Source organism: Seriola lalandi, unplaced genomic scaffold (assembly GCF_002814215.2).
Source record: "Seriola lalandi dorsalis isolate HSWRI2012SDOR001 ecotype SW California unplaced genomic scaffold, Sedor1 jcf7180002054563, whole genome shotgun sequence".
NCBI classification, from domain to species: domain Eukaryota; kingdom Metazoa; phylum Chordata; class Actinopteri; order Carangiformes; family Carangidae; genus Seriola; species Seriola lalandi.
Window position 1 is genome coordinate 121,431 of NW_019525116.1, and position 21,955 is coordinate 143,385.

Consider the following 21,955-nt stretch of genomic DNA (forward strand, 5'->3'; position numbering starts at 1 on the left):
CTCTCTCTGATCCAAACTGAAACTCTTGGAATTATGGAAGGAGGGACCTGCTTTTTTTCCTCCTTCTTCTCTTTTCTTCTGTTTTTTTTTTTCTCTTTGAAGGAGGGGTCCATTCTTGTCTTCCCTAAACGTGAGCGGCAGCAGCAGGATAATGAGGGTGCGTCCCCAGTCGGTCCAGTCCCCAGCACCTCCCAGTTCTTCAGGCTCCCATATAAAAACCCTGGTGGAAAGTGAGTGTAGGCAGTAGGGAGTTTTCTGCTGGGGTCAGGAGGACTGTGAACAGACGAGCGGACCCTGCCCCAAACACCCGTGTATGAGTGGAGTGTAGCAGAAAGAGAAAACACCCCCAACTTTTTTCCTCTCTTGCCTCAAAGAGTCTACATGTCTAGTGGCATCTAGACATGTTCAGCTTTGTGGATTTGCGGCTGGCGCTGCTGCTCAGCGCAGCAGTGCTTCTGGTCAGAGCGCAGGGCGAGGACGACCGTAAGTTTCATCACTTTACTGGAGCTTCTCAACCTTTTTTTTTTTTTTTTTTTGTTCTGGTTTTTGAAAGCGGATTTTCTCTACATGGGTGGACGGCTGCTGAGATCTAGACAGAGAAGAGAAGAAAAAGTTTGAACTAGAAATAAGAACATTGATGTTTGCTGCACCTTTTTCTCCAGATAGATAGATAGATAGATAGATAGATTGATAGTCGTTTAGACAGGACAGTGTGTGCGTAATGCATTGGGCATCTCGAGAAGGCCTCTCTCTCTCCCCCTCTCCTTGTGTTTGTCTATGTCTCTCTACCCCCCCACCTCCCCCACATGCATGCAGAGCGAGTTGCTGCAAGTTTTCCAGGCTCTCCTCCAGGCAAGGGTTTCTAATGGACACTAACAAAAAGAAAATTGAAGTTGAGAATGCTGGAGAAAAAAAAAGCTTTTTTGTGTCAGTCAATGGCATTTTATCAGTGTAACACCCTTAACTAGGCTTGCCTGTACCCCACCCCTCCCAAAAGTTAATCTCAAAACTAAAACGCTGGTGAATTCAGCAGTTTTTCTTTTGGATAGTAAGACTGCAAATACTGGCCTTTGTGCACATCAGTATTAGTCTACTTCCAGATAGGGGAAAGCTTCTTACAGGCCAGATTGATGTGGCAGAGTAATTCACTGCCTGAGGCCAAGTGGTGAGTTGGCCAGGTGAGTGAGGGAGAGTCACAGAGAGAGAGAGAGAGAGACAGGAGAAGGTGAGCAGGCGTAGTCTTGTCTGCTGGAGACATCTGACCAATAGCTCCCACTTTCTGCTCTGCAGCAGAGTTTGGAAAAGCTCAGATCTATATAAAAAATAGATTATAAAGAAGTCACACACCATTCAGAGGAGCAAAGACACATTTTGCTCCTGTTAGAAGACAAAGACAGTCAGTCTCACAGGCTCCGTTCTGGAAACAAGAACCAAGGAGCAGAAACTCTATTTTTCCAGATGTTCCTCTCCTCTGGAAAGGACCCAGCTGTCTGCCCGCTTGCCTGTCTATCTGAAGCAGATGTGCTTTGACCCTCTGAACTGTGTGGCAGCGCCACCTAGAGGCTTCTCTCACCATCTGCAGACACATCTGGCCGCCACGTCCCCCGCGCCTCCTTCTCTTTCTCCCTCCTCTCCCTCCTCCTCCTCCTCCTCCTCTTCTTCTTCTTTCCACTTTTTTTTTTTTCCTTTTTTTTTTTTTTGTTACCTTTAATTGCAAACACATGCGGACTGTTTCCACCAGCAGCTGCCAAGCCGACAGTCTGCGGCGCTGCTGCTGCTTTTCCCTCTGAGCTCAGCACTTTGGCATGCTGGGAGATTTATAAGCCCTAGAAGGAGGCCCAGCTTGGGCTGAGGAACACGCAGCAGCAGCAGCAGTGATGGAGCTCAGGTCGGAAAATGTGACTCGCTGTTAAAGTAGAGGAGCGATCAGTTTTTACTGCTGTTAAAGGGAAATTAAGTCACCAGCGTCTGGCTGTGCGTAGTGACGATGTGATATGCATTCAGACACAGCACGTCGGTGGCCTCTCTGTCACCTCAGCATGTCCTCTTTCTGGTCCGATTCTCAGGCTCAGGTCATGCCCAAACCTTTCCAGCAGTCACTTCTCCAGCTTGACTTTCTTTTGTTTCTGCCTTAGGAATTTCCTGTTTGGGGTCATAGTTTTTATGTCAACATATCACTTCTTTTTATTGTTATGTTTTCGACGTGAAACATTTTAAAACTTTCCTTTCAAACTAAAAGTGCTGTACAGGCCTCTATAGATTTTATTATTCATATAGTAACGAAATAATATCTTATTTTCATTTTTAGGTTGTGCAGTATGAGTATTTATTTCAGGAAATAATCCAATTCGTTAAAATACATCTAAAATGAAATATATAATAAAATGTGAACTGAACACTTAAATGATGGGGTAGTTTAACGCTAATATGTGCATTTTATTTTATTTTATTTTTTAATTTTAATGTATTACTTTCTCTTTTTTTTGTTTTCACTTTTTACGTCTTTTTTAACCTTTTTCAACATTTAATTGTGTTATTTAAAAGTGTTATGTTATGTCATATCATATCTAGACCCTTGCATTTCTGTGCACGTGTGTGTGTTCAGGTATCTCACCTGCCTCTCTCTCTCTCCCTGTGTGTATCTCTCTGTCGCCCCCTCAGGCACAGGCGGAAGTTGCACCCTTGACGGCCAGGTGTTTGCGGACCGGGATGTGTGGAAGCCGGAGCCATGTCAGATCTGTGTGTGCGACAGCGGCACGGTGATGTGCGATGAGGTCATCTGCGAGGACACAACAGACTGCCCCAACCCCGTCATCCCCCATGACGAGTGCTGCCCCATCTGCCCCGACGACGGTATTACACCTGCCTTTATTTATTTACTTGGATTTTTATACCTTTTCCTATAGGTCACTCCACTATGACTGGACACACACACACACACACACACACACACACACACACACACACACGCACACCTTTTCCCTCCAGCATCAGATACAATTGTCCCTCATCCACCACTAAATTAATCAATAAATGAATTATGTCTTTAATCCCTCTTAAGGATTTAAAGCTCTATATGCTTTATTATTACTTCATTATTACTATTATACTATATTTATATTTTTCTCTCATGATCTAACATACATCTCTGAACATGTCTCCTCTCTCTGTCTACAGGCTTCCAGGAGGGTCAAGTTGAGGTAAATATTGATTATTTAATTGATCATTAATCATTAAAATGACTGGTCAAAATAGTTTGTAGCAATCTTCAGAGTCACTGTATTTAAAATTAGTTATATAGTTATATATATGTAGTTGAGTAAAACAAAAATACTTAGTGTGATTTAACTATGGATTGTAATATTGATCATACTGATCATTGATTGGTGGATTATGACATATGATGATCAGTTAGGCCTATAAGATGATGCATCTTTAACTAACTCTATAATAGTTGTTTATTGGTCTAAAAAAGCAGATAGAGTTGGTTGATTGATCCAGATCAACAGTGGATCACTTTATTGATTAGATCAGATACATCATATTCTGGCATATTGATATGATTTAGTTTCATCAGCCACTGACACACTTTTCTTCCTTTTTTACCCACAGGGACCCAAGGGAGAGCGTGGACCCAAGGGAGACAGAGTAAGTTCTCACTCTTTTTCTCCCATGATTCAGTTCAGGGTCTTTGGTTTCTGGTCACCTGTGGGTCACTTGGTCCATTTAAGGATTGTGTGTGTTCATGTCAGAGAGGAAGCAGCTAAACTGGCAAAACTTTAATGTTGTTTACATTGTTTTTGAGAGATACGAAAACAAGACTGAGATCATTTAGCCCAGTCCAGCACTGAAAAGCTTAATGAGATCAAAGTAAAGAAGTGTTAGAGGTAAAACACAGTGAAGTATGAAAAATAATCTGGTCCAAATGACATCAAGTCAAACTGCTTACTGGCAATTTGTCTTCTACCACTGCATCATATTTAAAGATAGATTTTTGCAGCCATCAGATAAATGTAAAGAGAGAAAAGCCCCAGAAAATAGAAATACAAAAGTTAAGTTCCTATATAGTTGTATAAACTGGACAAACTGCACTGGAGTGTAATACTCCACACACCAATACTCCATGCAGGCAGATTGCTTTAACAGAGTTTGTCATTTGCTGGGAGCAGTGAACTCATCAGTGAGTGAAAACATGTCAGGGCTTCAAGTTGAAACATGCAGACTGAGGGGGAAGTTGTTTGGAGCGGGACAGGGAGGTGACGTTTTGCTTGAAGGAAAGTTAGACACTTAAATGGAGATAAATCAAGATCAAAAGATCAAACTCAAGATTCTGGGTAAAGTAAATATCAGCACATAAACTGTTCAATTTAACTATGAAGTATTAAAGCATAATTCTCACAAGCAAAACAAACAGTACTGATACTCATACTCTTTTTTATTTTTGCCCTCTTCAAGGTGTAGATTTGCTTTTGCAGTGCTGATGCCACTTCTACCTAAATAACTGGAATCTCAGGTTAAATTAGATTTTTGATTTGATCATTTAATCAGATTTGTCATAATTGGATTTGATTGAGATGCAGAGATATCTTTGTTGAGCTGAGAAGTTGGATCTGAAATTCTAAAAGACTCTGGCTATTTTCTGAAGGTTTTGATAATTTATTATTGGGAGTTGTCAGTAATGATTTGTATTGTGTATTCCTGGTGTTATTTTTAATATAGAATTTATTACCATCATTTATTTTCTGTTTGTGATGGTGATGTAATGTAATGAACAAATACTTTTTGACTTTTTTTTGACTTACCCACTTGCTGCATCCTGATGTCACATGACTACTACCAGTACTTCCTGGTTGGTCACATGGTCAATCTTGTAGGGAAGTAAACTGCATCTCCTCCAGGTTTAATGCTGCCTTCAACACCATAGTAAGCCTGTCAGGAAAACACACAGGAAGCTGAATGTCAAATACACAGATCTGTTGTGATGATGTCACAAGAGTGTAGGCTGCCATGTGATTTGTGGTAAAACAAATCAAATAGTAGATGTTGTGCTTTCCTCTTTTTGCATACAGGTGTGTTTGCACCACAGTCCTGCATCCAGGTGGCCCTTTTATTCTGACTCTCAAGCCTGACCCCCTCTGTTTCTCTCTCTTGTTCCCAACCTGCAGGGTCTTCCTGGTCCCCCTGGTAACGATGGTATCCCTGGCCAGCCCGGTCTGCCTGGACCTCCCGGCCCCCCTGGACCTCCCGGCCTCGGTGGAGTAAGTTTTCAGGCCTTTATTTCTTGTTTGCTTGTTTTTTTTCTTTATTATTTTTCTATTTTGACTGGTTTAAGTCCAAATAGACAAAAGTCGCATAACTCATTGTGTAGCTCATTGATTGGACAAAGCTGTGATATTGTGTTGACCTGCTAATGCCAACAAATACAACTTCTTCTTGTGAGGTGGTCAGACAATTTAAGGACACTTAACAACAAGGGCAACAGTCAACTCAGTTTTGTGCTTAATGGCTTCCCAGTTCTCATATCCCACTACCCCAAATCCCTTGTGTTTCCTAGTGGTTTGTCAGATTGTATTCTCAAATGAACAGCACCTTAGTGCTTCTCTTTGTTCTGTTATTTTGTGAATGGCATAAAAAAGGTCCAGTATAAACCAGTCAGAGCATGCTGGGTGTGAATGCAGACAGGACAGGGAGATCTGATCCATCACATAATCCAGTTTTTGATTAAAATGACTGACTATGACTTGGGGTCAGTAGGTCAGTTCATCAGTGTCATTGGAAAGATGCCCAGGATGCTCAGGGAAGAGTAGCAGAGATACTTTGATGCTTGTTTGATCCATTAATTGATTTGTTTATAGTACAATGACTGAATTTACCATGGGAAGAATTTCATACCCACAGGCCTCATATTATTATGCTAAACTAGAATTACCAGAGTCTCACAATCTAATCTAGTATGCAGTTTATCCTTGACTTCCAAGTTAGCATACACTGACTCTCCTTCTAGTTTAGCATACTGAACTAACATTCCTAGGCTAATTTTTCATTCTTATGTAGAATTAATCATTGACCCACATGTTAATTGCCTAGGCTAAACTAACACGACATACAATCCCAGTCTAATATACGATCCTTATGTAGAGCTTTGCCACTAGCTAAATGCTCTATTTTAGCAGGCTTAGGTTTAGCATTGACTTCCATTAGCATACTTAAGTAATATTCCTACATGAGTTGATGGTAGCATGTTTGTGTAGAATTGACTAACAGACCACAACATGTTAATGACAGACTGAGACTAGACTAGACTGGATTCACCCCACCTCAGACAGCATGTTCTTCTGCTGCAGTGTGCATGTGTGTGTGGCTTTTCTGGTCAGATAACATCAGTAGCATCCAAAGAGAGGAGACTGAGCTCACCCAAACTTACATAGCCACAGTGCGGTCAAAGGTCAGGGAATGATTCTGGCTGACAGAGAAGTGAAGGGAACCATAAACTGAATTATCACTGACCACAAACCTGATGAAACTGGTTATTTCAGAAACATGACAAAATTATGGGATGTGATAGAGCACAGCAGGAAACAGGAGACAGAGTTGGACACTTAGAGCTGTTACAAAGCAACTGGAGCAGATCAAACTAAACTATGATACTGGATCTGACCTGCGTTGCTTGAGGTTTCTTCTGCATAAATCCTAGTTTGATTGAGACATAATTCAGGCTGTTTTGCCTGGACTTCCTCAAAATCTATTGGATGGATTTTTTGCCCCTGAGTTCATAGTAGGTCATGGACAAATTAAAGATTGAATATAGATGGGTCTTGATCTTGTCATAAAATTGTATTTCATATATAACTGGCATCTAATACTCTGGGACAAAAGAACACAGAAGGCATTTTATTTATGTCAAGGAAAGTTTAAACTTAAACGTAGCGCAGGGAATTAACATTTCCATACAATATGTCATATGACTGATGGATTTGAATATTAATGTTTCAGAGTGAAATGATATTTCTCTGTGACTAACATGTCCACCTCTGTTTTTTTCCAGAACTTCTCCCCTCAGATGTCTGGTGGCTATGATGAGAAATCACCTGCCATGCCTGTGCCCGGACCCATGGTACACACATATACACGCATACATACACACACACACACACTGTATCAGCTCCCTGTGAATCATGATGGTGCGGTGTCTGACCTGACTCTGTTTGATTGACAGGGCCCAATGGGACCCCGTGGACCCCCTGGAGCTCCCGGATCTAGCGTAAGTAACACGACTTCTTCCTTCCTCAACTCAAAATTATTCAAATCTAAAAGCTGTGAGGGTAGAGGAGGAGAGAGCAGCGGCAGTATGTGTATCTCATGAATCATCATGAAATCATGATGACATCACTACCCGCCAAACTCGCTCATGCTCCTTAATATTTTAGCTGAGTCTGATGAGAAAAGTACATTTTTGTCAAAAGGAATATGAAGAAACACTGTTTAGATAAACAACCTGCCTCTTACTGCGTGTTCATTTGTCTGGGGTGGCACGAATTGATGCAAAGATGCGTTCCCATGAGCTGAAGATGTTTCAACTTGAGTGAGAGATTTGCACATATCCTGAGGCTACATGAATCTGCTCCCATAGACACAGTGGGTGCGTTTGTTGCTAGCTAGTTAAGCTAATGTCTGGCTGTTTGGGGTGAATAAACATAAATGGTCCAGTGGTCAGACTTATATGGAGGATTGAACAATGATAAGAAAAATAACAAAATACCAGTGACCATAATACCATAATATGAATTATCAGCAGCAGGAAGGATCTTATAAACATTTATGCTGATGGGAGCTTTTAGATTCTAAAAATTCAGCATAGTGACCAATAAAATCCAAGAAACGTCTTCAGACTGGAGCAGATCTGGACTGAGACACTGTGCAGCGTGATAGAGCTAGAGATTTGTGAATGCAGTTGAAGCGAGTCAGGGCAAATACACAAATGCTTTCCATGACAAGTGACTGAATGTGAGTCCTGCCATGCAAAGAGAGAAATAGTATTCAGTTGTTCTCATAACTACTGCCTGAGTCAGCTGACAGTAGCCATGATGCAAAGATACCCCTCTGACAGACACAGCATATGCATATTTTCACAACACCAGGAGAACAACATCTTCATACAATAGAGGTGTGACTGTCATAGTGATGGTGTTTCTGTCTCCCCCTACAGGGACCTCAGGGATTCACTGGCCCCCCTGGTGAGCCTGGTGAGGCTGGAGCTGCTGTGAGTATTAAGAACACGGAAACGAATACACACTTAATGCTGCGCCTTGCTAGTCCATAGCGATTGACTCAATGTGTGTGTCTTTCTCTACAGGGTCCCATGGGTCCCCGTGGAGCCGCAGGCCCCCCTGGAAAGAACGGAGAGGATGTAAGTTCACTGTATCTGTTTCACCATTCACAAGCTGTGCAGCTCTCAGTTAAGATTACAGGATGACATTACCCCTCTGTTCATCCCCTTTTCTCTGCCTCTCTCTCTCTCAGGGTGAGTCTGGCAAACCCGGTCGTGGTGGTGAGCGTGGACCTTCCGGCCCACAGGTAAGTTAGTTTTCATTGGCAACATGATTCTTAGTGATCTAAAGCAAAAACAAAAAATAGAGCTGTGATATTAAATTGTCCCCCTCGCTTATCTTTCTCTCAGGGAGCTCGTGGTTTCCCCGGAACCCCTGGACTCCCCGGAATCAAGGGACACAGAGTGAGTCAACACTATGAACAAACTATAAATCAGCACTATAACATCTCCTGACTGTGGACCTGTGTGAACTCATTGTATGTCTCTCTTTCTCTTTAGGGATTCAGCGGTCTGGATGGAGCTAAGGGAGACGGTGGCCCTGCTGGACCCAAGGTGACTGTCCCTCTTTGTTTACTTGCGCCCCCACACGATGTCTCTTTGTAGAAAAATGTCAAACACCCAGCAGAAGGCTAGTTCAGTAGCACTACAATAGAAGTAGCAGGAGTAGCTGTAATAGTAGCAGTAATAGAAGCACTAATAGCACAATTAGCAGTGTTAATAATGATAGCAGCACTTGTAATACTAGCAGCAAGTGGCAAATAGTAGTTGTAACAGTGGCACTAACAGCAATGGTGATAGTGGTGGCAGGACTAGAACTCTATCTATAAAATTGGCCTTTAGGTTGTTATGGTCACAGTAGCTTTACAAGTAGAAATATTAGCAGCCATATTGGCTAGTTATTAGCTTGTATCAGCCATACTGGCTAGTTATTAGCTTGTAGAAGCCATATTGGCTAGTTATTAGCTTCTGGCAGCCATATTGGCTAGTTATTAGCTCGTAGCAGCCTCATTGTCTAGTTATTAGCGTGCAGCAATTGATATTGACAAATGATGCTACAGTTAGTATCATTCTCACTACCTCACCTGCCTGTGTGTTTCTGTTTTTAGGGAGAGGCTGGAGCTTCTGGTGAGAATGGAACCCCTGGTGCTATGGTGAGTAAAACAAACATCCCATGTCCTCTTGTTGTTGCCATCTTGGCTTTCTGCTCCCTTCCAATTGATTCCAATTTAAAGAGAATAGCTTGAGCCTGACCCTGTCTCTCTCTTCTCTCTCTATCTCAGGGACCTCGTGGTCTGCCTGGTGAGAGAGGCCGCACTGGTGCTAATGGAGCTGCTGTGAGTCGAGACACACACACACACACACACACACACACACACACACACACACACACACACACACATCCGACTTCTCTAATCACTCGATCAGTTGTTAAATGAAGATGTCAACCAATCATGTTTGTCTCTTTGCTGCAGGGAGCTCGTGGTAACGATGGTGCTGCTGGTGCTGCCGGACCTCCCGTAAGTGTGTCTTTCTCTAAAGCTTCAGTTCTCCCCAGACCTTCAGAACAGTCGATGAATCTCTAGTTTTTAGTGTGAACATCCAGGAACCTGAAACTCTATACTTTTCTCAGCATTTTTAATGTAGCCTACAACTTCCAGGGACTATTGCAGTCCAAAAACTCTTTGCCAATTCTTGGCTACTTTTCCAAGTGAAAACAGGGCATATGTACATGTACCAATTAAAACACAAAAATTAAAACACATTTTGACTTATTTTTAGTAATTTCCTAAATTCCTAAATTTCCTAAACTAATTTCTGTAAAGGTGTAAATTCTAGTGTTTGTAATATGCAGCCATTAAAAGTTTGGATTTTGCTCTGTTAAATAAATCAAGCAGATCAGGATAATTTTGCTGTATTATCTATGGTAGCAATGGCCGGATGAAATTGTGATGTTTCTCTGAATCTCTTTGTTTTGTTATTTCTTCTTAGGGTCCCACTGGCCCTGCTGGACCCCCTGGATTCCCTGGTGGCCCTGGAGCCAAGGTACAACTAAGCCCTAAATGATCTATGCCAATAATCTTTAACATCCTCCATGTCCTTCATCTTCAACATCTTCAAACAATTACCTCTTCTCTTCTCTTCTCTTCTCTTCTCTTCTCAAGAGAGGTTGTAAGGGTCATTAGAAAGTCACTGACCTGACTTTGCAGCGCTTTCAAGAATTTCCCTTAATGTGTGTAGCTAGTTGACTTTTAATTTGATATGGAATGGGTATCATACAAGGTCATAACTCTTTGCTATATCCCATCTTCATACTACATGCTACCTGTAAGCAGGTATAAGGGTATGTAGTGTGTCAGTGTGGATACTAGATTTGCTTTATTATTTGAGTGTGCTGTTGACAGACTCTATTTTCCCACAATGCAATGCAGCAATGGAAATGAAGAAGTTGCTCATGACTGGAAAAAGTAGTAATTAGCATTATATTTCTGAAATGATTTTGCATCATTTCCTATTAATGAAGGATGTTTAAATATATGAATTACTTGTAAACACACTTTGGTAACAGTATATTTAGAGGATCAGTATTTAGTGATACTATATAATATTTGAATTGGGTCACAGCTCTACTTTTGGTTCTTTTTTGGCTGAGATTCAGTCTGGGAGACTTTTTAAACATTTTTTAACTTGAACGCAGTGTAAATGAAATCCTCTGTTCTCCCATTTTCATAATTTCTTTCCTTTAGCCTTTTTTATTTTTGTCTTTGACCATGTTGGATCATAGCTTCACTTTTGGTTTGGACATAATTAATAAGTCGTGTTCTTTGTTTCCCCTCTACCCAGGGTGACGCCGGAGCTCAGGGTGCTCGTGGAGGTGAGGGCCCCGCTGGAGCCCGTGGTGAGCCCGGAAACCCTGGACCTGCTGGCGCCGCCGGACCTGCTGTAAGTACTAACAATAATTCCTGAATAATTGTCATGATTCTAGACTGTCATCAAAAAATTGAATTCGTCAGCTGCTCCTTTATGATTATTTCTAACTTTTTGGTCCCTGGATTGTTTTTGAAAATCTTTCTGCTTCTTTCTACTTTCAGGGAAACCCCGGAACTGATGGAGCCGCCGGAGCTAAGGGATCCCCTGTGAGTATCTCTCTAAGCACATTTCCTTTATAAGCATGTCAGGGTAGAAGGTTTGACTCCCTGTCTTGCTCAAAAGGCTGAGCAAGGCACTAACAAAGCAGCCAGGGCTGGTGTCTCATAGTAAGCTTAGCCACTCTTTAGACTCACTGCTGTCAGTACAATGCAGCAAGATGTGACTGTGTTGTTGTTGTGTGCTGTCCCCTGCAGGGTGCTGCTGGAGTTGCTGGAGCTCCCGGTTTCCCCGGACCCCGTGGACCCTCAGGACCTCAGGGTGCTGGTGGTGCCCCCGGACCCAAGGGTAACACTGTAAGTAAAGCTGTTTCATAACTAGCTGAAGACAAAAATAGTATTTTCTTAAATCTGTCCCTTGTGATGGACATAATTAAAAATCAGTCTTCAGTCCAAACCCACTGAAGCAAAAGTGAAGCTACTGAATCAAAAGTAAACATAATGTGCTACATTAGCTTCCTTCCAGTGCTTTATTTGTTTGTTGTTTACAGCTAGTTGTGTAGTTTTTGTTGTTTTTTGTTTTTGTTTGTTTCTTTGTTGTTGTTTTTTTAAAATCTTTTCCACTTAATTGTTTTTTGGCCTGTGTTTGTCTATATTTTAGATGACTGACATTAGCTGTTTTTTTGGTTTTGTTTATTTATGTTTACTTATTTGTTTGTTTCCCTCAGGGTGAGGTTGGTGCCCCAGGAGCCAAGGGAGAGGCCGGTGCCAAGGGAGAGGCTGTAAGTTCACCACAGTCAGCATGAAGCATGAGGCATAGCTCTCTCACAGTTATAGACATGTGGTCACACTCTCCATGTGTATGTTATCCAGGGTGCCCCAGGAGTTCAAGGACCCCCAGGACCTTCCGGTGAGGAGGGCAAGAGAGGAGCCAGAGGAGAGCCTGGTACTGCAGGAGCCCGTGGCGCCCCTGGAGAGCGTGTATGTATCTTCCCTAATTTTCACTATATTGTATTATATACTGTATTTTTACACTGATTGTAATATGGAGTGTAAGACCCTGCAAACAAACATGGATATATATAATAGGATATGAATAGCTTTACACTTGTGGTTCATGCTGCCACTAGGGATGCAGACCCCCCCCCCCCCCCCCCCCCCCCCCCCCCCCCCCCATCTGGCCCACAATACATGATGCCTCAAAGTGTTCTGGGCAATTTAATGGTGTTTAATGGTGGGTTAGGTTTAGGTTGCCAGAGGACAGTGGTTGGTTCAGGGCATCCCTGCCTACATGTAACAGTGTTGGCTTTGGCTCATAGGACTAAGCAAGATGTGCTTGATTATCTTTACAGGGTGCCCCTGGTGGTCGTGGTTTCCCTGGTTCTGATGGTGCTGCTGGACCCAAAGTGAGTAAATCATACACACACGCATTTGATACATCTTTAAATTTCACTTTTGAGATGCTTAAGAACAGTTTAGATTAAACTAATCGTTGCCTTTCTACAATTCTTTCCTGTCTCCTGTTTCTTTCTCTCTCTTCCTGCACATTTTAGGGTGCTACCGGTGAGCGTGGTGCCCCTGGTGTTGTTGGACCTAAAGGTTCCACTGGTGAGCCTGGCCGCACTGGCGAGTCTGGTCTGCCTGGAGCTAAGGTGAGATACGTTACTAACTATCTATCACATAATTGGCAACAACAACATCATTTACCCTTCACTGCACAGGCTCTCCTCTAACCTCTGACCTCTGACCTGTAGGGTATGACTGGTAGCCCTGGCAGCCCTGGACCTGATGGCAAGACTGGAGCTGCTGTAAGTTCATATTCAGTATAATAAAACTGATCTCATCAAAACAGCTACATTTTGAGTTTATGTAAATTAATTAATCATTAATCCTCCATCACAGGGAGCCCCTGGACAAGATGGCCGCCCCGGACCCCCTGGCCCCGTTGGAGCTAGAGGCCAGCCTGGAGTCATGGGATTCCCCGGACCCAAGGGAGCCGCTGTGAGTAATGTGTCTCAACTGCTACACAGTATCTTTGATCAGTGGGATACTAAGAACTTGGCTGCTGATAAAATGGTTCACACATCTCTGTTGATGATGCTTTTCTACTCCTGTCTGTAGGGTGAGGGTGGAAAGCCCGGCGAGAGAGGAGTGATGGGACCCACTGGCCCCGTTGTAAGTTCTCTATGCTATACTAGTCTTTGAATCTACTGAACTCTACTATTTTCATGTATTGAGACTGTGTGTCTAAAAGCCTGCCATCTTTCTACACAGGGTGCCCCTGGAAAGGACGGTGACGTTGGTGCTCAGGGTCCCTCTGGACCTGCTGTAAGTCTGATGGCCTCTCACTACAAAATACTTCTAAACTAGCTCTGCACGTAGCATAGCAAAGCATAGTCACACAATGCATTACTTCTGTTCGCTCTGAAACTCCCTCTTTTGCTCATCCTCAGGGCCCCGCTGGTGAGAGAGGAGAGCAAGGAGCTGCCGGATCTCCTGGATTCCAGGGTCTTCCAGGACCCCAGGGTGCCATTGGTGAGACTGGCAAGCCCGGAGAGCAGGTACTGACTGAAATATGACTGAACTACATACATACTATGATCAAACTGATACTTTCTAGTGAATCAAAGCATTAAATTGCCTCTCCCTCTATTTCTCTGTGTCTAGGGTCTGCCCGGTGAGGCTGGAGCCCCTGGACCTGCTGGAGCTAGAGTAAGTCACTCATTATCATCATATTCACAATAACTCAATTAGTCTCACTTACTCAGCAGTATCCTTTAATGGAGAATCGATGTATGTTAGTAGTACTTGACGTTATAATGAATACATCCTTACCAACCAGGCTACAAGCACTTAAAAAAGCTGTGTGATATTGCTGCTATAAATTGTTTCAGTTGTGTTTGATACAGTTAACATGTAAAGAGTTGGTTAAAAATGTAGGTCACTGTAAGGCAGCAAACTGGCTCAACTTCTGCCCTAGTTTTTAGTCCAAAACACTGTTAGCAAAGAGCTGTTAGCTTGCTAACAAGGTAGGAGGTTCATTTAGCAAACACACTGATGTTAGTGCTACTCACTGCTAGCTAATAGCTAATGCTAAAGGGATGTTGGCTAGCTGTTCAGATGATATGGCTAATTACCCAGACCAGAAAGCTTTCCACCTCACATTAGTTATTGCCTCCTTTTGGGGAATAACCATTCACCTTTTAGATAAGCCTTCCAGTCACATAATCTAGATACTCTTCATTTGTTTGACCACTCCTGCACTCCAACTTCAACTTACCAGAATCTCTACGTCTCCTTCCCTTCAGGGTGACAGAGGATTCCCTGGTGAGCGCGGTGCCCCTGGCGCTATTGGACCTGCTGGTGGTCGTGGATCACCTGGTGGTGCTGGAAACGATGGTGCTAAGGTACACTGGCAGATGTTGAAAGAGAAGAATGGATGTCCTGTGATCAAGCAGAATATTCTAGTATTTTGATTTCTTTCTCCTAATCTTTCTTCTTCTTCCTCTTCTTCCTCAGGGAGATGCTGGAGCCCCTGGTAATCCTGGTGCTCAGGGTCCTCCTGGACTGCAGGGCATGCCTGGTGAGCGCGGTTCTAGTGGTCTTCCAGGACTGAGGGGAGACAGAGTGAGTTGCTTCAGTATATATTTGTATTTGATCAGACCCCCTACTATGATGAGTGTGACCAGTTTAAAGCCATCACCACCATCTATATCCATAACCCAGTATCACCACATCACATTATCAACAGATTACTATCAAATTACTGATCTGGTAGTGCTCCCTACAGAATGCTCCCAGTATTACGGGATCTGATGTATGATCATTCCCTGTATACCCTAACCCTCTTCACCATCCTATAACTTAGGGTGACCAAGGAGCTAAGGGTGTTGATGGAGCTCCTGGTAAGGATGGTCCCCGTGGTTTGACTGGACCTATTGGACTTCCCGGACCTGCTGGAGCCACTGGAGACAAGGGAGAGCCTGGTGCCGCTGGACCTGTTGGACCTTCTGGAGCTCGTGGAGCCCCTGTAAGTACCAGTCTCGGGAGCAGAAAAAGTTCTCCAGCCACTTGATTCTTCAATCTTCAAACCATTGGTTGACTCTTCTTGCTCCTCCTCTTCCTCAGGGTGAGCGTGGAGAGTCTGGACCACCCGGACCCGCTGGATTCGCTGGACCTCCTGTAAGTATTTTCTCCATCAATGTCCTGGTTTATCTTTTGCCTGAAGTTTTAACAGAATTTACTGAGAAATTATTTGTCTCTCTCTCCATCAACCACCATTCCTACTCAGGGTGCTGATGGACAGCCTGGTGCCAAGGGAGAGGCTGGAGACAATGGTGCTAAGGGAGATGCTGGTCCCCCCGGCGCTGCTGGACCCACTGGTGCCCCTGGACCTCAGGTTTGTAAACTTATACATTCACAGTAATTACAATAAATAGCTGCACTGCCTGCTACTGTTTCTCCCATGTTCCCTAACACTATGTTGTGTTCTTTCAGGGTCCCGCTGGAAACACTGGCCCCAAGGGAGCCCGCGGACCTGCTGGACCTCCTGTAAGTCTTCTTCTGCTCCGTCCTTGTCTTTCTCTACAACATTTACATTTATACCAAACTGCCTGACTTCAGCTTCAATTCCTAGATCAGGAACATCTAAAGCAGTATAGAGGTCATGTCTTACTTGTATTGTAAACAGCTCAATGTTTATGATTCATCTTTGATTATTTATTGTTTGTACGTATTTGATACATGTTTGTTACATGTTGCCATGTTTCCAGCCTCAGACAACTAATGGACCTCTATTTGTCTCCTTAGGGTGCTACTGGCTTCCCTGGTGCTGCTGGCAGAGTTGGACCTCCCGGCCCCTCTGTAAGTCTTTCTCTAGTGTTATTAGCACTTCCTGTTCAGAGCTGTGGTAGAGCTCAAAGTCTTGGATGGTTTTTTAGCAGTGTCAAATTTTATCCTCTCTTCCTCCCCCACAGGGCAACGCTGGACCTCCCGGACCCCCTGGACCCGCTGGCAAGGAGGGACAGAAAGGAAACCGTGGTGAGACTGGACCTGCTGGTCGCCCTGGTGAGATTGGTGCTGCTGGACCCCCAGGACCTTCTGGAGAGAAGGGTAGCGCCGGTGGTGATGGTGCCCCTGTAAGTTACCTTTATGGCAAAATCTTCAGCAAAACCAGGCAAACAGCAAGACTGGAGCGTTAGCTGCTGTCATTTCTGCCACTCTGTACCTTGAAGTCTAACCAATTTCTCTTTTTTTCTCTCTGTCGCCACCTGCAGGGTGCTGCTGGTCTGCCTGGACCTCAGGGTATTTCTGGACAGCGTGGTATTGTTGGTCTGCCCGGATATAAGGGAGAGAGAGGTTTCCCTGGCCTGCCTGGACCTGCCGTAAGTTACTAATTTTATTCAACTTCAAAACTACAAACTGCACAATGGATCAGATGGAACCAGCAAAAGAAATCTAAATGTCTTTAGTGAGCCAACAGTATGCTTTGAACTAGAAATCCTGAAATATGGAAGTGTATAAACCACTTCTACAAGACAATCTGATGATGAAAACAAAACCTCTGAGAATGAATGTGAAATACTATTCAACTCTAGTTTAGTCCATGAAAACTCAACACCTGGATGCAATGCTGTGTTTTAGCCTTGGCACCTGCAGGACTGAGCAAACCCAGATAGACTTTAAACAGTTAGAAGAGCAACCGAAATTATTATAACTGGACTGATTGTGGTCGTGTCACAGGGAGAGGTTGGAAAGCAAGGACCTTCTGGACCCGGTGGTGAGCGTGGACCTCCTGGACCCATGGGACCCCCTGGACTGGCTGGAGCCCCCGGTGAGCCTGGACGTGAGGTATGACGAAACAATTGCACCTTAGAACAACAAGGCTACCTGACTATCTTTTGCATGCTAGTGTGTATAAGTCAACCCTGTAGGTGTTTCTTAATCAGTTAATCTGCTGTGTTTTTGTTTTAGGGAACCCCCGGAAACGAGGGATCAGCTGGTCGTGATGGAGCCGCTGGACCCAAGGTGAGTTCATTGCTAGTTGACAAGCATCAGACAGCTAGCTTATTTTTGTCAAAGAGATCAGTTGGCTAAGCTACATTTTCCAAATGGCTAGATTATAGTGACACAGTAAATGTTGTCTCTTCCACAGAACTGAGCTTTAGAAGAGTCAGCTCAGTTGACCCAGACCAACCAATGTAGCTTAGGTCATTTAGCAAACAATATGCTAACACCACAGTAGCTCCAGCTGGATACCCTGATGTTGAGCTGTGTCTGTGAGCTCCTGAAGGACAGATATTTGGTTTTCTCATTTTTCACGACCGCAAACCTTTACCTTCCTTGGACATAGAATTGGACAAGCCATGGTATAAAAAAAAAAAATACAAAGACTACATCTGGTGAAATAAGGGGATTTTGTGTTTGCATTTTAGGGAGACCGTGGAGAGACCGGACCTTCTGGAGCACCTGGTGCCCCTGGACCCCCTGGTGCCCCCGGACCTGTTGGACCTGCTGGAAAGAGTGGTGACCGTGGAGAGACTGTGAGTGATGAAGCCACCCTGATTATCTGTCCAACTTCAGGTCATAGTGATGAAAATTAGCCACCAGTATTAGATTTTTACAGTAGGTGACAGTAAATATTGCATTTCACTGTGACCTGTCTCTACATGAAACAGATTTTTCTATGTTTCAGGGACCTGCTGGCATTGCTGGCCCCGCTGGCCCTGCTGGACCTCGTGGCCCTGCTGTAAGTAGCAATATCAGCACAACTAATAGATCCCTACAATAGATGGAAGGAAGGCAAAGCAAAACTCTTCATCCCCTTCTTCATCTCAACAGGGAGCTAATGGACTTCGTGGAGACAAGGGAGAGACCGGAGAGGCTGGAGAGAGAGGCATGAAGGGACACAGAGGATTCACTGGCATGCAGGGACCTCCCGGACCTTCTGTATGTGACTTAATATTCGAGCCCACCCATACTCCATACAAACAACACGTACCTGTACAGTATACCTCTAACTCCTGTTTTCATTTATGAACCCATAGGGACCCTCAGGAGAGCCAGGACCCGCTGGTGCTGCTGGACCCGCTGGACCTAGAGTGAGTTGATCCACAATGTTTTTCATCTTTGCTGTTTTCCATGTCTAAAGGTGTTTTGGTTGGATGTTGACATTCAGATACTTTAAGGTTTTCCTCTATGCTTCTTGCAGGGCCCTGCTGGATCTGCTGGCTCTGCTGGTAAGGACGGTATGACCGGTATGCCCGGACCTACTGGACCCCCTGGACCTCGTGGACGTTCTGGAGAGATGGGACCTGCTGTAAGTCTGACTGTCTAACTATCCATCCATTAATTCGTTTACCACCAGAAAACCTTTACCAGTCATGAATTAACCAACTTCTTTCTCTTCCTGCTCTTCCCTTCCTCTTCTCCTCTCTCAGGGACCTCCTGGACCTCCTGGTCCTCCTGGAGCACCTGGTGCCCCTGGTGGCGGATTCGACCTTGGCTTCATTGCCCAGCCACAGGAGAAGGCCCCTGATCCCTTCCGCATGTTCCGCGCTGATGACGCTAACGTTCTCCGCGATCGCGACCTGGAGGTTGACACCACCCTGAAGAGCCTCAGCCAGCAGATCGAGCAGATCCGCAGCCCCGACGGAACCCGCAAGAACCCCGCCAGAACCTGCCGTGACCTCAAGATGTGCCACCCTGACTGGAAGAGCGGTGAGTCTTTGATACAGTGAAAGGACAGTTGAAAGGGTAGAGTGGTGGTGGAGTGGATAATGCCAGGCTTAGGACAGCATAAGGTGGTGGTCTTGATGACAAATAACACACTGGAGTTCTGACTTTTTTTCCTCTCTGAACTCCTTGTTCTTCAGGTGAGTACTGGATTGACCCTGACCAGGGCTGCACTCAGGATGCCATCAAGGTCTACTGCAACATGGAGACTGGAGAGACCTGCGTAACCCCAACTCAGCCCGAGGTTGCCAAGAAGAGCTGGTACGTCAGCAAGAACATCAAGGAGAAGAAGCACGTCTGGTTCGGAGAGGCCATGAACGACGGCTTCCAGGTAAATGCCCTCAGCTTGCCAGTCTGAGCACCTCCTTACTCTTAGCTCCAACCTCTCCACGGTTCCTTTGGTTTCTCTTTAGTCGCCTCCTCCTGTCCTTCTCCATCTCGTTCCAGTCACAAACTTCACCCTACTCATGGGCAATATCCTTTCTTGCCCTCTCTTCCTTGCCTTCTAAATTCCACCTATTCTTACTCCTCTCTTTGTTTCTCATCTATTCCTCAAGACCTTCGTATCCCTCTGCTTCGTCTTCCCTCACAGTACCAATCTCTAACCCCTTCCCTCCTTCTCTTTCCGACGCAGTTCGAGTACGGCAGCGAGGGCTCTCAGCCAGAGGATGTCAACATCCAGCTGACCTTCCTGCGTCTCATGTCCACCGAGGCATCCCAGAACGTCACCTACCACTGCAAGAACAGCGTCGCTTACATGGACGCCGCCGCTGGCAACCTCAAGAAGGCCCTGCTCCTCCAGGGCTCCAACGAGATCGAGATCAGAGCCGAGGGCAACAGCCGCTTCACCTACAGCGTCCTGGAGGATGGATGCACGGTGAGCAATCCTGATTCTGAATTAGGAGGAATTAGATGTCAGAGGTCACAAGAAGATTTCAGGCAAAATGTCAATATATCCCTTGTTCTATGTAGTGCCCATTTTGACTCCCCTTTTCTTCTTCTCTCCTTCCAGTCACACACCGGTACATGGGGCAAGACAGTCATCGACTACAAGACATCGAAAACATCTCGCCTGCCCATCATTGATATCGCTCCTATGGACGTTGGTGCTCCAGACCAAGAGTTTGGCCTTGAAGTTGGACCCGTCTGTTTCTTGTAAAAAGAGAAATCTGGACTTGAAATTGTTGTTGTGTGTGTGAGTGTGTTTTATTTTTTCTAGCAGTCATCTCTCTTCTAAAAAAAAAAACCCCCACCAAAACGTTCTACTAATGCCATTTTTCTGAAAAGTCCAACCCCTCACTACCGATTCTACGAGTTTCCATTTGGCCGTTGTTCCGATGGTCCACTTTGCCTAAAACCTGCACTTCAACAAGATGGCGGTGATGTGGCAGTGTCTGCATCATCGTGTTTGGGACCACTACCTTTTTTGTTTCTGACGCTCTTTTTTTTTTTTTTTTTTTTTGTTTGTTTGTTTGTTTTTTTTTACCATCACCAACACCAAGGATCCTGTAGAGAAGACATTTTGTTTCACTGGCAACAAGAAAATAATATATGCTTCTGTAAAGTGTAAAAAAAATTACTTCCCCTCTTCATCCAGCCAAACCAGGCCTCTCTGGAGTTTACAGAAACACACAGGTGACTTTTGTATTTTTATACACCACTGCGGTGAGAGGAATGAAAGGACAGTCCCAACAGACAGAACCCAATTGCTTTGTACCACGTTTCAGGTGTTGATGAATAAACGGTGAAACTGACAGCCATGTTTGTCTCTGTTGTTCTGCCCCCCTCCCTCCCCTGCTCCTCCTCCTCCACCTGCCCCAAACAAGGCTGACAACCCCTTCCTCCTCATCTGCTGATGTTGTAGCTGTTGTGATTTGTTTGTTGTGGTCGCTTTCTTGTTTTATTCCTCCATTTTTTTTTCTAAAAAAATGTCACATTAAAACCACCAGCAGAGAAACATGGGTTTAAACCTCTTTTTTTGAAAGAAAGAAAGAAAAAAAAATCCTATGGCTACCTCAGAAAGCAAGGAGTTCCAGCTATGAAAAAAAAGGGCCCTGTGTTTTAGAAGTGCCTGCAGTAGTTGTGGTGGTCGGTGGGTTAGGGGGGTTTACTGACACTTTAGCAGAAGCAGAAACAGCTAGAACCTAAGGTGCTATTCTCTCTTTGAGGTTTCCTGCCATGTCCAGTGTGACTGTACTGTTCTGTAGTGTTAAGGTCACTCTGGCGTGGCAGGGCCTCCTTTGGTGCTAAAAATGATACCACAGCTTTTATTCTTGGTGTCCAGAATGAGAGAGACTTCTTCTGTTTCCAGCCTTGGTCGTGCTGGCAGTGAAACTCTAGCTCTGTTTTTGAGTTCAAGTGAAAAGTGGATTCGCATCTCTTCTCTTCCGTCACACTATCATGGTTTTATGTTTTCTGAACCTGCTGTCCACCTTATATCTGTCATCCAAAAATTCTCCTCCAGCCTCTTCATCCACACACCTGTTGTGGTTTGTTTCTTGTTGTTCTTGTGCAAAGGGTGAATTTTTCTCAAATACAAAATTGGAATCGATTTGGAAAAAAAAAAAAAAAAAAAAAAAAAGCACAGAAAGAGAGCCATCAGCAAAAAGTTTGTGAGAGAAGGACACAGACACAAAAACACCACAAGGATCTGTACCTATTTTGTATATGTATAATAAATTGAGATGTTTTTAATTATTTTGAATGCTGAAATAAAGCATGTTAAGTGGTCTAACGTTGAATCCTGACTAATTCCCTGACTGACTGCGCCCCCCCACCCTGCTTTTATTTTATTAATTAAAGCAGCTTT

General features: G+C 44.2%; 1 protein-coding gene across 1 annotated transcript; it reads left to right on the forward strand.

Moving 5' to 3' along the window:
• Positions 1 to 236: 236 nt before the first annotated feature.
• Positions 237 to 21,887, forward strand: col1a1a (collagen, type I, alpha 1a). Its single transcript, XM_023416330.2, has 49 exons — positions 237 to 483; positions 2,662 to 2,853; positions 3,178 to 3,200; positions 3,613 to 3,648; positions 5,166 to 5,258; positions 7,046 to 7,114; positions 7,217 to 7,261; positions 8,207 to 8,260; positions 8,354 to 8,407; positions 8,521 to 8,574; positions 8,678 to 8,731; positions 8,828 to 8,881; positions 9,436 to 9,480; positions 9,610 to 9,663; positions 9,802 to 9,846; positions 10,319 to 10,372; positions 11,171 to 11,269; positions 11,419 to 11,463; positions 11,671 to 11,769; positions 12,141 to 12,194; positions 12,286 to 12,393; positions 12,765 to 12,818; positions 12,966 to 13,064; positions 13,167 to 13,220; positions 13,315 to 13,413; positions 13,534 to 13,587; positions 13,687 to 13,740; positions 13,866 to 13,973; positions 14,080 to 14,124; positions 14,721 to 14,819; positions 14,932 to 15,039; positions 15,281 to 15,442; positions 15,541 to 15,594; positions 15,704 to 15,811; positions 15,910 to 15,963; positions 16,222 to 16,275; positions 16,389 to 16,550; positions 16,689 to 16,796; positions 17,155 to 17,262; positions 17,386 to 17,439; positions 17,847 to 17,954; positions 18,107 to 18,160; positions 18,253 to 18,360; positions 18,459 to 18,512; positions 18,623 to 18,730; positions 18,852 to 19,131; positions 19,287 to 19,477; positions 19,781 to 20,023; positions 20,159 to 21,887. Exons 1-49 carry the CDS (start codon positions 402 to 404, stop codon positions 20,303 to 20,305), a joined length of 4,344 nt encoding a protein of 1,447 aa, XP_023272098.1. The 5' UTR covers positions 237 to 401; the 3' UTR covers positions 20,306 to 21,887.
• The last annotated feature ends 68 nt before the right edge of the window (positions 21,888 to 21,955 follow it).